We start from the raw sequence: 14,695 nt of genomic DNA on the forward strand, positions 1-14,695 counted from the left end.
AAAAAATTAACACTTAAAAATCAAGAAATAGTACCACGCAAGTATGTCTACTCACCAGATGAGCCTAGCAGAGCCTGCTCCCAGTGGTCTTTCTTCCAAGCTTTTCTAGAGGTAGTCTTGCCTGAATATCTTGTGTCTGTGTCCAAGAGGGAGGCTGAGGCCAGTTTTCTAATGCTACCCACTGCCAGGAAATCACCTTCCCCATCTTCCCCTTCATCAAACCTGTCAATCACTCTGGCAGCAGTGGCTGTGGGGGAGGGGGAAAGTAATTAGGATCTCCATGTTAGAAGAAATTTTAATGAAAACCCCAGTCAACCCCTTCATCCTATGCTTGAATATTCGCTATATAATCCCCACTAACTTCCCCAAGTATAGGGAACTCATTACTTTCCAAGATAGGCTACTCCCCTTACTACTGTACCTGAACAGAATGCTGACTCTTTGCAGCTACTCATACGTTATACTGCTATGCCGTGGATCATACAAAACAAGGCTAATTCTCCTCTTTCCTATGTGACAGTCCCTCCAATATGGCTTGCAAGTCAGCCATCCTGTTCTAGCATTGCACGGTTCCTACTTCTCAGCGAGTTTTCTTCATTTATATGGCTGAAAAGCCCCAGTTCTTTCAACTGATATTCTTACACGGTCTAGCACTCACATTTATCCCTCCTTAGTCACCCTCCCTCACACTTCTCACTCAAGTCTAAAACAGGCTAGACCTTTAGCCTTTGTTGTTGTTAACTGTTGTCATCGATTCGATTCCGACCCACAGCGACCCTGTATAGGGTTTCCAAGGAGCAGCTGGTTGAGCATACAAAACACCAATTTCTCTCTTCAGCACCTGAGCAAATGTCTTGAGGCCTAAAGAGGCTTAAATAGTACTAGGGAAATCTACATTTTCCATTCTTCTTCAAACAAATTCTCATGGGCAGCTAGAGAAAAAAACTTTGTTCTCCCCAAATCTAACTCTCCCCACATCTAACGCAGTACCAGTAACAGCATCCTGAAAGATAGCTTCCAAGTTCCAATCTGCTATCAGACTTTAGCTCCCTGCAACAGCCCTTGATTCACATTGACACTTGGTCTGAGTCTCCCGGATGTTCCGCCCACTAGAGAACCAAATCTAGCTAATGGGTGTCCGAATGAGGCCCTCATGAGCTTTTCTCTGAGCCAGGAGGCGGCGAGCAGGCGAGGCTCGCTGCCGGACCCTCACACGCGACCCCCTGGCTCGCACGTGGCCTCCCCCAGCCCGGCCTCACCCTCCTCCAGGTCGGCCTCAGGATCCGCCTCGCGTGGTCGCGGGTTCAACAGCTGTTCCAGCTGCAGCGCCAGAGGCTGCGGCCCCGCCATCGTCACCAGGTCTCGGTCCGCCTCGCGTACCTAAATCTGCGACCCAACCCCGGCCAGAAAGCTGTCTCCCCACTGGGTCGTCTCGCCCCGAGACTACTATTCCCCAACACAGCCTGAAACCGCTCAAGAACCAAGCACCTAACTACGAGCCGGCAACTTCCGGGAGTCAAGCAAGAAGGGGCGGGGATTACGCGTAACTACGAGCGTTGCTAGGATGAAAGCGGAAGCTTACCGAAGGCCGAAGAGCTTGTCAGCCGGCCTGCGCATGTGCGCGTGCGTCGAAGGAGCGTGTTAGGCAGTACGGGAGCGCGCAAGGGCACGTGGCCACCGTCAGCTTTTAGAGATTGCTGTGCGCGCGGCCGATGTTCCCTTAACCGAACTATGCGTCAAGATTCGTGCGAGATTCGCATAGAAATAAAATGCAATTATCCTCTGACCCGTGGTGGTTTATTTGGGAAGGGGAAGGGAATTAGAGTCAGCATCTCGAAACTCCGGCACGCTCAGGTTTATACCCAAAGCAGATTTGGTATTTCGCGATTTGAAAGAATATAGAAGTAAGGCACATGTCTCCGACCCAGTGGCCAAAATTTGGATATCCTGTGTTAGGGCTGAGTATTGTAAGTGCACTTGGACTGATTGCTGGCGCTTTTTATTAAGAGGAATAATTTGGAATTGCTAAGTTAGCGTAGTGGTTACAAATCGGGCTGCGAACCGCAAGGTCAGCAGTTCTAAACTACCAGCTGTTCCGCGGAAGAAAAATGAGGCTTTCTGCTCCCGTAAAGATATACAGCCTCGGAAAGCCTGTACAGGGTCGCTATGAGTTGGAACCGACTCCATGGCACATAACCAACCAACCAACCAAAGGTCATCTTGGAGTCCTGGTGGGGCGCTGCGGGTTAACGCAATGGACTGCAAAGTCGGTTTGAATCACAAGGTTGGCCACTCCTCACCAGCCACTCCTCAGAAACCCTATACAGGGTTGCTATGGGTCGGAACCGACTCGACGGCACTTAACAACAAGGACATCATGGAGACCTGTACGATTAACACTGGACTGCTAATCCCAAGGTCGGTAGTTCAAACCCACCGGTTGCTCCTTGGAAACCCAGCACAGGGTCGGCTAGATGGTGCTTAACAAGAACATCATGTCGAGAGTCAGCATAAAAGAGGAGAAGCCTCAAACAGGAATCCTTGTGAGGATGGCTCAGGACCAGCAGTGCTATATGTGTTGTTGTTGTTGTTAAGTGCCATCGAGTCGGGTCCGACCCATAGCGACCCTGTACAGGGTTTCCAAGGGTGTAAATCTTTACGGGAGCAGAAAGCCTCATCTTTCTCCCGCGGAGCGGCTGGTAGTTTCGAACCGCTGACCTTAAGGTTCGCAGCCCGATTCGTAACCACTACGCTGCTATATGTAGGAGTCTCTATAAATTGGAATCGCTTCGATGTCACCTAGCAACAACAAACAACTTGGCTGTGCAGAGATAAAAATCGTTTCTGTAGCTTCTCCCAAGTAGCCTTGTGGGAGCAGGGGAAGAAAAGCAAGTGGGATTTTTTTTTGAAAAGGGCGTGGGGATTTCTTTACTGCACACCCTCAGAATTGATGTCTTTACTGTTCAAAGAAGAAATGAAATGTTCAGACACCTGGAACCGGTGTACAAAGGCAGAAAAACTCAGGTCTCCCTTTTGAGGGGCACAAGGAGACTCAAAATATGAAGACTTCATAGGACAAATTGAATCCAGGCACACATAAAGATTCAATCCCTTTACATTTGCCTTCCTTCATCAAGCATTCCCTGACTGCCCTCTGTGTGGCAGACACTGCTAGATGAAATACAAAAGTGAGTAAGTTAGATTCTGTCCTGATGGTCAGCAGCCTGGGGGGCAGACAAACTTATAGATGGAAACAGAAACTGCAATAAGAAATACTAAGAGGTGAGTATCAAGTGTTCTGACCATGTTTGAGGTCACCTATAGAGACCTAGAACCTCCTAAACAAACACTACATCAAAAGGATCCAGAAAAGAGATGCTACAGGTATACTGTGACAGTGTTCCTTTTTGGGTTCAGCCCAGGCCAGTTGGATCCTCAGTGTCTCCTGTGTGATCCTGAGGACGTCAGGGTCTCTGTCTTCCTATGTCCTTAGGTCAAGAGCAATCAGAGGTCAACACTTTAGTGTGCCCTATTCCATGTTCCCATTATAGGTGGCTCTTGAGGAATAAAGGCTAGTACAAGGCACCCTAGACAGAGATCTCAGCCAGGAAAACTGTTTTTTACCATCTGCAGAACTCCGGTGAGAATAGATTTAAATATATATATTTTAACTTATCCTTTGTAATTGAAGTCTGGTGCTTGCTTCTGGTCCCTTCAGAGCAGCAATGTGCTCCTCAGCCTACAACAACTGGCATCTCCCTGAGCTTCAAAGAACAAAACTGGTTCTCTGACCCCACATTTTGGAAATTATTCCCTTTAATCCTTTCCCCTTGCTACTGAGGACATTAATAATGCCTAGAAACCTGACCTTGGAGTAATGAGAAGAGGTAAGGCAGGGGGAGAGACTACCTCTGAGCTACCCTACAAACATGGTCACTATTAGATGATTCTGGGGTTGGCCTGGGTATGTACCCATAAGAAAAGCTGTAGATCTATCTGCTCACCTACTCTCCTTCTCTGTCCTGGTTCCCACTGACTTCCTGAGGAAGCCTTTTTAAGAAAGTGTCAAGACCACTCCATTACGGTCACATATGTGCTCCAGGTATCCCCAAATTACTCTCCTGGCTTACTACTCCACTCCATATTGATGGTAGGAAGATGATCCCCCCAGGAGTGAAAGAAAGAAAGAATCCAAGACCTTAATATGTAACTGAAGGATACTGAGGCAGGGACTAGAACCTCCCAAATGCTCTTTCTGGGGCCCCCTCCTTTCTAGCATTCTAATTTCTTGAGATCCTAGGGAAGAATGCCTGATGCGAAATGTAAGGTGGATTATGGAAAGGGAGTGTTCAAAGACTACACTTCCCTAGCAGAAATCTCAACCTCCGGCTGTACTAACAGGGAGATGAGACTAAAGGGAAGCACTCCTCCGGAAGAAAAGTCCTCTCCAAAGAAGGCAGGGGGAGTCTCCCGTTCACAATCTCTGCCTGCTGCCTAAGAACTACAAAGTGGTAGCGGATATAGGAGTAGAAGAGGATGGCAGCAAAGTGGCTTGAACTATTCAGGGAACTAGGAGGTTTCGAGATCTGCCTCTCTTCTCAGTTCCCTTGCCCTGGTTCTCCATGCATACTTCTCCCCAACCCTATCTCGCTTCAAACCACCTCCCTAGCCTCCGCCAGCCTGGAGAGGTTGGGTGGGGGAGCTTCAGCTGCCTCACCCGGGCAGATGGCGGCTCCCCGCCGCTGGAACCCGAGGGCAGGTGACTGGAGGCACCCGGGAGGCGGCTTGAAGATGGCCGCGAGAAGAAAACAGGCTGTCAGAGCGGGCCAGAGAGGAGGCAGCCCTTCTGGGCGTCAGGGAACCGCTGTGGCGCGCCTCTCTAGTCCGCCTGTTTCCCCTGGGTGCTCCCAGGCGCGCCACGAAGGGATGATGCAGCGTTGCCCCGCTACTCTGGCCCAGGGATGGGCTTCCTGACTCCGATAGGACAGTCTCTGCCAAGTCTAGACCTCCTTCCTCCTCCCGGACCTTGAACTCCAAATTTGACTGCTGAGCGTTGCCACCTGTTCCGGTAGTCACCAGGGTTCGGGATGTGGCGCGGAAAGGGAAGACTGAACTGCTGCCGCGGAGTCAGACAGAAGAATTGAGTTCACACCCTGGTGCCTAACTCTAAAACGCTTCTTATCAAGTACGCGATTCCACAATAAAACTGCTAAATAATTCAGCAGCCCTGATAGGAAAACGCAGCATCCCAATGAGCATGCGTTCAGTTGAATGAATAACTTTAAAGGAGGATGAGGACTCCACAATGAATAAGTTGGCTATGATTTAATGTATATAAATGCTAAAAAGACTACAACAAGTTGATCCAGCGATCGTATATAGAGAAGATGAAGAAATGAACTGCCTGCCGAGGCTAAGAGTTTCAAAAGTCTCCACTGTATTTCACAAATTTCGATTTTTGGAAGAACACTGACCGAATTCTCCCTGATAATTCCCCCCTTATTAGATAAATAGTCATATATATGCAGTGAAGTATTGCTTATTTTAAAGCCTTCTCTGCAGGAGAAGTAAACCTGTTTGCGTCTTAACAAAATATGAAAACACCACTGGAAATTACATACCATTTAATGCAGACATTTTGGTATTTTAAAATAAGGAATTGAATATTCCAGACTGAAGCCTAGGTGATGTGAGGGAGAAATTCTGAAACTCTAATAGCATCTAATATTAAAACACACGCATACACCCTCCACATACTTATTTCATAGTAGATAAAATATTTAAATTCCTTCCATATCTAATGAAGGCTTGGAAGGGATTGAACTACTTTTCAGAACCTATTGGCAACTCCAGTTGAAATTTTATTTCTATATTGGTTGCTTTGTTTTATCTTCCTGAGAAACTTAATATGTATCTTGTACCAGGCAAAATATTTTTCCTTCCTGGGAACTTCAAACATAACAAATACTATAAAACAATGCTTTCATGTCAGAAATGTGAAAGGGATTAAAGTATTCCATTTCTAGCTGTACTGTATATTCATTTTACATTTTCTTTCAAACCACCAAATTAAAAAGCAGGATTATCTATGGGAAATGAAACCGAAAAGGATCACCTCTAATCGTATATTTACAGGTTGACATTCACAAACCCAATTTTGCATTTGTGTGGCATGGGGCAGAGAGAATGCAGAATCTCATGTCTAATCACAAACTGAACCACTCATTTTAGCCATGGATTCCATTTCTATTTCAAATTGTACATTAATTTATCAGCAAACATCACTTCAACTGTATCAGTTAAATCCATAGAATGCAAATCTGTAGTTAATAACAGCAGGAAACCACAGAGAAAAGCTTAGCAGGCATTAGTAAGGGGGTTCAGCCATAGCTAAGGCAAAAATGGATACATCACCTCAATCCTGCCTCTCATCCTCCTGACTTCTGAGCGCTTATTGAGTTCCCCATCAAGATTCTCCTCTTAGGTGTTAAATTAGAAAATAACACAATGATTACCTAAACATCGGGTTTTCTATTTTTATTAAAAACTCACAAATTTATTCAACATGTTTTCTTTCATACAGTGAATGGTCTAATATGCACTGGAGGTCACACAAGCTTAGGTTTATTAGAACAATAAAAGACAATATGAGAAATTTAATATATAAAGAAAAAAGTAGCAGCTGTTGACTGCATATTTGACCATAAAATTTAAATATTTTGGACTTTTATTTTAAAGACACAAAAATAAAACCTGTGTGGGTCTATATAAGTCATATTAACAATTCCGTGAATGTTCAACAGGACTAAAAATTAGCAAAGATTTTTTTTTTTTAAACCTTGTAACACTTTTTTTTAAAACACTTTCTCAGGTTGCTGGTGCCAGGCACCTTTACAGTATTTGTGCTATAATTATTCTATTTGGCAACTGTCTGAATATCTGTTTTCTCTTTGCCTCGTGTAAACAACACCTTTTTACATACTAGCACAGTGAGCCGCAAGCCCTGCAAATCTGTCAGAACATCTACAGGAAAAGAAAAGAAACAATTTTGGTTGATTGCTCAAAACATTTTGTTCTTGAACAAGAGGTTTTCAAAACAGGATATATTAGTAAAACACTGAACTCCTGAATTTAACATTATACGTAAACAGTTGACTGTTTTTTAGTTCGATAGTCTTTTTTTTTTTTTTTTAACTTCTCATGTGTGAAGGTAGAATTATTTTCTTGTACGGCTAATATTCAAGTCATTTTAGTGAGAGGTTTGGCTGGAAATCATTCGAACTAGTGTGTCCGTGTAAGTGTGTGTAGAGTTTTGTGAAGGTAGAAGAGTTGATACTGAGGGCTTAACATTTAGAATTTTGCAATTTTGGCAAAGAACAAAAAACAAAAACAAAAAACCCAGATAGACAAAATATATATATATGTATATATATATAGTCCCACCTGATGCACAGCAGGGCGGCGTTTCTGAAGCTAGGAGTTGTCGCTGTTGTTGAGACAACACTAAGAAGGGGTTTCCTAGAGCCAGAACCCTCCAGACCTGGCCCAAACCTCTTCACCACACTCACAGGTTTGCGCCTGGAGGCCTCCCGCCCCTTGACTCCTGGCATCACCACCGGCTGTGCGCGCCCGCAGTGGCCGTGAGTGTCTCTCCGCCGCCTGCTGACCAGGCGCGCCCGCCTGCGGGGTCTTTTCCACGCTCCCGGGTCCAGGTGGGAGGTGGAGAGGGGTCTGCCTTTCCCTTCGGGAGCCCCAGTTCTGCACCTTTCCCGCCAGCGAATAGATCCCAGTCCTGCCTCGAGGTGGATTTGGATCCCGTTTCGTGTCCCGCTTTCCCATCCCGTCTCCCCAGACGGAGAATGGTCCCCGAAGCTGGAGGAAGGAGCGGGGAGGACTTGCTTTTTATGTTTTTCTTTTTTTTCCTTTTTTCTATTTTTCTTAAATAAAGGTTCATATCTGTACAATCATGAACTCCACGGACCATGCAAGACCCGCTACCACACGGCCGCTTCGTTCATTTCGGGGGGGTGGGACAGGTGGTTCCCATAGCTCGCCCCTCCGTTGACCGACAGCGACGAGAAGGGCGGGCTGGGACCGAAGACCTCGGCCGACATAGAGTGCAGGGGCCCGGGCAGGCTGGGCTCCGGGCTGGGTGAATCCCCAGGAGGATGCGCCAGGATGTCGGTGAACCTTTGCGCCTCGCTTGACGGATGGTGACCGGGCAGTGGGTGCTCTAGGCCGCCCAGCGGCGTCCCAGACGGCCCGGATGATGGTACGAAGGGCAGGTCCACTGGCGTCTGGGCCTGCGAGGATGGGGGACCTTGCGGAAAGAAGTCGTAGTTGCCCCCAGGTCCGTAGTACTCGCTCTGGTAATCTGCGGGACGGTGGGGAGGAGGAGGTCAGGCCAGGTTAGGGGGGTCCTTAAGGCAGGCGGGGCGCCCCAGGCAGTAAAGCTCAGAGCCAGGAGGGGAGGGCTTAGGCGCCCCAGCAAGGCTAGAAGCAGAGAGGTTGGGAGTACCCTCCCGAGCTGCTCCCTCCCTGCCTATGTGTCTTTCAGGGCCGGGATCCTCCCTGGACTCACTGCTTCCCTAGGATTTACTCCCTAGACTTCCTCCTTTGCTCCCTAACTCTCCATTTCTTTACAGAAAGCGAGGAGCACCTCCTGCGTTGCTACCCGCTTCCAGCGAAGCCACTCCCGGCCTGGTCGCGCCCCGCCGCCCCTCCGCTTACCCACCTCCATAGAAGGAGAAGGGCCCATTGGGGATGAGCTCGCCGGGCTCCAGCCGGTCCACCAGCGGCCGCATCCGGCGCGGACTACGGAAGAAGGCATGGCGCCGGGCGCCCAGCGCGCTCAGCTGCTTCATTCTCCGTTCCTTGGAGCGCCTGTTCTGGAACCAGACCTGAAGGACACACGGCGCAGGATGAGGCCACTGAGTATCCCCTAAATCCGGATGCAAGGCCCAGTCCCCTCATCTCTCTACTGCCGAACTCCTGGTTCCTGGGGTGTGTGTGTGTGGCGGTGGAGTATCTGTCTCTGCGTGGGGATTGCGCTGGGTGCACACTGAGCCAACGGTCAGCAGGATTCCCGACGTGAGGCACTCGGAGGTTGGGGGTAGAGGGAGCCAGACCTGTTGTTTCTAACAGTCTCTGTCACAATTAAAGCGTTTCAAGGGCTGTACACTAGTGTCACACACACACAGCTCCGCTTTTGCAGTCCCCTGGCAGCTCCCTCCACGACAGAGACAAAACGACACAGAACCGGCCTCCTGTTGTTACTCTATCTCCCAATAGTCCAAACTCAAATCTCATTCTCACACCCACTCTCACCATCCCAGTGCCAAACATCCCCCTCACAGCCTCTGACATAGACCCTCAACCTCCCATTTAAGTGTGCACAGGCTCCCACAACTTCCAAGAGGACGGAGGGCCTCCTACTGAACGGACCCCTACTCACTCACGCACACATCTACTCTGCCTCCCAGGTACATCCACTTGGGTTTGCGTTTTGGACACCCGGCTTGGATCAGACACTCGGGCCAAGGGAATCACATGCAGACTTATTGCCCTCACAATGCACAGGCCCAGCTACCCCCAGATGACTGCCTCTGCTCTCCGCCTTTACCCCTGAGGTACAGCTGACTCCAGCCCCAGCCCCTTCTCCCTCAGTCTTGTAAATCCCATTTGTGTTTAAAAGGTTAGTCTCTACTCTGGGGTTTATCTAACTGGGACAAGGTATCCACAAAGTTGGGGTGAGGGACACAGAGGCCAGCAGAAGGGATTACTTCCTGTGTACTCATAGACCACTCAGCTCCTCCCGAAAGGAGGGGAGTGATGCAGAAAGAGGATTCCCAAGTCTTGCAGCAGTGTTCAACAGTGTCCCCTCCTCCAGCTTCCTGCTAAGCTCCCACTTCCTCCCTCTCCGCCGTCTCGATCCCTTAGTTGGGCTGGGAAGGGGAGGAGGCTTCGGGATTTATTTCCGAAGGCTGAGCGCATTCCTCCGCGCCTCAAAGGCCTGGCAGGGTCTAGGTGTGTAGGGTTCTCCTCCGCACCCGCCCCCACCGCTCCGTCTCCCTGCAGTGCTTTCTCGGTCTGGGCTAACTCGCAAGACAGCCGTGCGGACCTCTGGGGGGCGGAATGGTGCTCCCCTACCCTAACCTGGATGACACGCATGTTGAGGCCGGTCTCCTGGGCCAGCTGCTCACGGATGTGGCGCGTGGGTTTGGGCGTGGCAGCAAAGGCGGCCTTCAGCGTCTCCAGCTGCTTGGCTTTAATCGTGGTGCGCGGCCCCCGACGCTTAGCGCCCAGATTCTGGTCGTCATTCTCATTGCTGCCCCCTTCCTTGTCCGACACGTTGGCGCTCTCCGAGTCCTTGGCGTCGTCCTGCGACGGGTCTTGGGAGTCTGGAGACAAACTGGGGTCGCTGCCCGTGGTGGCTGGGGAGAGTGAAGGAAGAGACAGGTGAGGAGCGGTCTTGGCGGGCTTTGTGTCTGTCAGGACCCGCCCTCCTTCAGGGAGCCGGGAATTGGGGCCTCACCAGAGTGGAGGCTGTTCTCTTTGGCGACACTGCTGTTGCTTAGGTAATCCTCTTTGCAGACGAATTTGTTCTCGTCGATGATGTACAGCTCCTCGCCGGTGGAAAGTTGCTTGTTACACATCATGCAGGTAAAGCAGTTCAGGTGAAACACTTTGCTCCGCGCCCTCCGCACCAGGTCGCTGGGGGAGATGCCCTGCGCACAGCCAGCGCATTTGGTACCGAAACACCTACAGGAGGAGACCGGGTTGGCGAGGGACAGGGGAAGACGGGGAAAAGAACAAAAGCAGAAAAGCGAAACAGAAAAGGAGTAGCAGAAAGTAGAGGAGCAAATAGGAAAGGAGGAAAGAAGGGGAGAACGAAAGAGAATAGAATGCCGATTAAGTGAGTGATGAGGTAGGAGCCGAGCGCGGGCATGAGGGAAGAGACACACAAGATTAAAGCAAGGGACCCAAGTCGCCGGCACGAACTCCTGTCCAGCAAGTGTTATCCCAGAGGAGAAAAGCGCCGCTGAAGGCAAGAAGGAGGTGGGAAACTTGCCGTTTAGATTCGGAGGACAGTTCGATTCGAGAATTTCATAGACATGTGATCTGAGCACCCCTTTTTCTTTCCTAGCGTCGGACTCTCTCAAGGTAAAGGACGAGCGCACAGACTGATGATGAAGAGTTTCCACCCCTCCGAGAGTAAACCACGGACCACCTAGAATCCAGGCGGGCGCAACTGGGCTGCAAGGCGCAAGCAGCAAGATGTCGCGGGACTGAGAGGGTTTTAGGCGCTCTGGCGCGCTTTACCGGGAGCCAGGCCTTGGGGGTCCACCTGCAAAGGATACCTAGACTGGGTTTTGGGAAAACCCGGCCGGTAGGCAACGGCTCAGAGAATCAAACCACGCTTTCTTATAATAGTGCACATGTACACACATCGCTGCTCGATGGCTCCCTCTCAACACCCGGTGCCATGCGTCCGAAAGACGCATTGGGGAAGGCGCGACCTAGGTAGGCCTCTGGGCAAAGTGGCTCGGCTGACTTCGAACACTATCGCCACCGCAACCCCCACCCCACCAGTTTGGGCCGTTACCACATACTCAGAGAAAAGCATAAACCAAATCAACCGAGTAAATCAAGAAGTTCCAAACCCGCACAGGGGAATTACAATTTGCCTGTGAGCCTTTGCTTCTCTGTTGACCGTTGTTGGAGATGTGAATACAGTTAAAACGCTAAAAGCAGGAGGAGCGCAATAAGGCCTCTAGGTTCCGGTCGCCAGGTCTCCGTGTTTTCCTTGGTTTCAGCAAGGAGGAAGAGGCAGCAAAGGACAGTGCCTGGGAAGGGCTCACCTCGGAGCCCTCTTCTCGGAATAGAGGCGCCAGCAGCCAGAGAAGCGGGGAGAACTTGGCCCCGCCATTCTCCGGGGCAGTTTGCCGACGACAGTGCAGCCATTTACCAGACCAAAGCAGGTTTGGGGTAAACCCTCAGGCTTGAGGAGTCGGCCTCAGGGCCCAGCTCTATCCTGAAGCTCCTATGGCAAGAGAACTGGGCACACGAAGCAAAAGGCTCGGCGTTCCCACCAGGACCTCTCCAAGCTGGAAAAGCAGGTGGGAGGGAATGAGCCCGGGCAGTTGCTGGAGAGCTCAGCGGCGGAAGGACAGACCCCAGACTGCCCTGCCGCCTTCGAAGCTTGGAGAGGTTTCTGGGCCGAAGGAGGCTCAGACCTGTTCTTCCCAGGCATGTGCAGTCAAACCAAGACCCACAGTTTCCAGGGCACAAGCAGGGCCGCGTCTCGAGCTTCTAGCGTGCCAGCAAGGTCAGAGACGGACACCCTCGGGATTTAGCTGCCCTGGCAGCTTCCCTGCCCAGAGGCAGTTCCCGGTGAGAACCCGAGGCCACGCCGACCTCTGATCAGAACGCTGGCCTCCAAGGGTGAGTGGGCAAGGAGCAGCCTAGGCGCGCGAGTAAGTACTCACCGGAAAAAGTCATTCTTGCAGTAGAGCTTGCCTTCCCGGGAGAAGCACTTCTCGGTCAGGTTACATTTACATTCACAGCACTGCACGCACTTGACGTGCCAGGCTCTGTCCAGCACGTTCAAGAGGAAGCGGTCCAGGATGGGCCTTTTGCAGCCGGCACAGTGCACCATGGTCTTTGGTTTGGTCGGGTGGGACCCGGAGGGAGAGGGGCAGGTAGAATCGAGGGACTGACTCCCGAAGACGACCTGCACGAACTTCCCCAACCCTCCAATAAAAAAGAGACCCACTCGGCCGTGGGCTAGCCAAAACCCGCACCAGGAAATCAAAAGAGGGTGATGGGGGCGGGGAGCGCCTCCGTGGAGCGCGCAGCCCAAAAGTCCCAGGGCCCCAGGGCTGAGCAACTCCGTCGCAGCTGCCGGAGCGATGAAAAGGAGTCTCTGGCGGGCGAGAAAGCGACCCTTCTTCCCAGAGCCAGCAGAGGAGTGAAGGTCACTGAGAACCGCGTCGGGAACGGAAATAAATAAGCTGAGAAGCAAGACTACGGGCGGCGAGCTCAGATTGCAGGGACAGCGCCGCGGAGTTCTCTCTAGCTTGAGGTAGAGCTGTCAGAAGTCAAAGTGCATCTGCTTTGGGCTGGGGTGTGACGGCGGGGGTGTGTATGCCGGGCTGCCCCCGCAGGGATTTCCCCGCTCTTTTTTTTTTTTTTTTAAAGACAAGGAAAGCACAAAACAAGAGACGCTTTGGATTCTAAACTGCCGGCATCGCGCAGTGAGTCGGGATGCGCAGGGCGCCGGCGCTGGGCCCCGGGGAGGGGGAGGGGGAGGGGCGGGGGCAGATCCAGGGGGGAGCGGGGAAGGGAGGGAGGCAGGAGGGATAGATAGCTGGTTGTTGATTGCTGCTGTTGCAGGGGTTTATCCCCTTTTGGAGAAGTGTTTTTGTTAATCGAGGACGGAGAGAGACAACTCGCGGTGTTCTCAGCCAGGTGCGCTCCTTTGCTCCCACCGCCCCGGCCCCGTCACCTCGGCCGGTGTCCGGCCCAGCGGCCTCCGTGTCCTCGGGGCGGCCTTCCCTGTGTTTGGGCTCCTTCGGAGACGCACTGGCTCCTTACCGCGCCTGGCCGTACATCGTGGCTCCAGTCACAACTCGCGGCCGCCTGGGCGCACAGTCCCGCATCTCTCGGCCCGCGCTTCCACTGACTGCGTCCAACCCCGCAGTCGCGCGACTTTCTTTTTTCCCCCTTGCTTCCCTCTTTTTTCGTTGTAGTGGCAAATCTGGGTTCCCTTTCTAGCCTTCTTCCCCCCCCTTTTTTTTTCTTTTGTAGCGGGAGGAGTCAGGGGGAGGGGGCAGCTTGGAGAGCTTTTCAAAAAAAGATCCTGGTGTAGCGGCCACAGTAGTAGGCCGGCGTCTGTAACAGCTCGGTGCGGGCAGCTGTTGTCGCCACCCAGGTCGCGGTTGGTCGTTGGCTCTCCTCGGGCGTGCGTCCCTTGGTCTGCGATCTCCGGGTCCTGTCCGCCGCCCTGGCGCGTCTCTTCCCGGCTCTGGCGGCTCGGTCACTGCTCCTGGCTGTTGGCTGAGCTCTGGAAGCCCCCTCGCCTTAATGCAGCGCCCGCCGACGTCACGGCGGCTTGCGACCAATCAGCGATCCGCGGTCCCTCTGTAAACCATTCTGCATCCCCCCGGCCCGGGAGAGTGCGGGGAGACCGCGTTTGGAGGATCAGCGGCGGCGGCACCCGCGGCCAGGCGAAGCAGGGGTGGATGGCGGGGAGGTGCCCAGGTTCCCTCCTGCTCCGGTAAGACGTCGGGTTCGGTGCGAGGGACTGGAGAAGGGCGGGAGGAGGCGCAGGCGGGGGTTAGAGTTGTGCTGGAGAGTGAGGGTCATCCAGTATAAAGGGTTGGGGCGCACGGGGTCGGTAAACCCAGATGGCCCTGGTGCAGTTAGGTTTTGATATTCAGCAAGTGTTGACTTTCCCCCCCACTCTTGCTTTCTTGTCTTGGAAGTTTGCCTGGGACACAGTGCAAGTCTTTGATGGCAAGGCGCTTGGCAGCGGAATCTCCCTCCTCCCTCTTTCATGTTCCTCCTTTTCTTCTCCCTCCCTCAGTCTATCCAAAGTCCACTGGGTTGGGGTTTATGGATGAGCTGGGTGTCTGTACCCCGCTGCGCGCTCTTGGAAAGTTGATTCCTGCGGTTTCCTGGTGGGGGCGGGGGA

General features: G+C 51.9%; 2 protein-coding genes across 2 annotated transcripts in view; both read right to left on the minus strand.

The window, feature by feature from the left end:
• The window catches only part of AATF (apoptosis antagonizing transcription factor), a 139,920-nt gene extending 138,447 nt beyond the window's left edge, over positions 1–1,473 (minus strand). The window contains exons 1-2 of the mRNA XM_006833627.1: positions 1,260–1,473; positions 56–247 (exon numbers count right to left, since the gene is read on the minus strand). Of these exons, the coding sequence (XP_006833690.1) occupies positions 56–247; positions 1,260–1,350 (283 nt within the window). The 5' untranslated portion in view covers positions 1,351–1,473. The remainder of the gene's footprint in view (positions 1–55; positions 248–1,259) is intronic.
• Positions 1,474–6,515: 5,042 nt separating this feature from the next.
• LHX1 (LIM homeobox 1) lies at positions 6,516–13,353 on the minus strand. The gene is made up of 5 exons (XM_006832346.1): positions 12,489–13,353; positions 10,535–10,761; positions 10,156–10,433; positions 8,735–8,900; positions 6,516–8,374 (listed from the first exon to the last, which is right to left on the minus strand). Exons 1-5 carry the CDS (start codon positions 12,656–12,658, stop codon positions 7,995–7,997), a joined length of 1,221 nt encoding a protein of 406 aa, XP_006832409.1. The 5' UTR covers positions 12,659–13,353; the 3' UTR covers positions 6,516–7,994.
• Between the last annotated feature and the right edge of the window lie 1,342 nt (positions 13,354–14,695).

Source organism: Chrysochloris asiatica, unplaced genomic scaffold (assembly GCF_000296735.1).
Source record: "Chrysochloris asiatica unplaced genomic scaffold, ChrAsi1.0 scaffold00007, whole genome shotgun sequence".
NCBI lineage: Eukaryota > Metazoa > Chordata > Mammalia > Afrosoricida > Chrysochloridae > Chrysochloris > Chrysochloris asiatica.

Bases quoted from the DNA above. Each gene is read 5' to 3' on its own strand.
- LHX1 (XM_006832346.1), bottom strand. From the start codon at position 12,658: ATGGTGCACTGTGCCGGCTGCAAAAGGCCCATCCTGGACCGCTTCCTC. The intron at 10,762-12,488 runs GTGAGTACTTAC...CTCCTCCTGTAG, and splicing joins TGCAAGAATGACTTTTTCCG to GTGTTTCGGTACCAAATGCG. The intron at 10,434-10,534 runs GTGAGGCCCCAA...CACTCTCCCCAG, and splicing joins AGAGAACAGCCTCCACTCTG to CCACCACGGGCAGCGACCCC.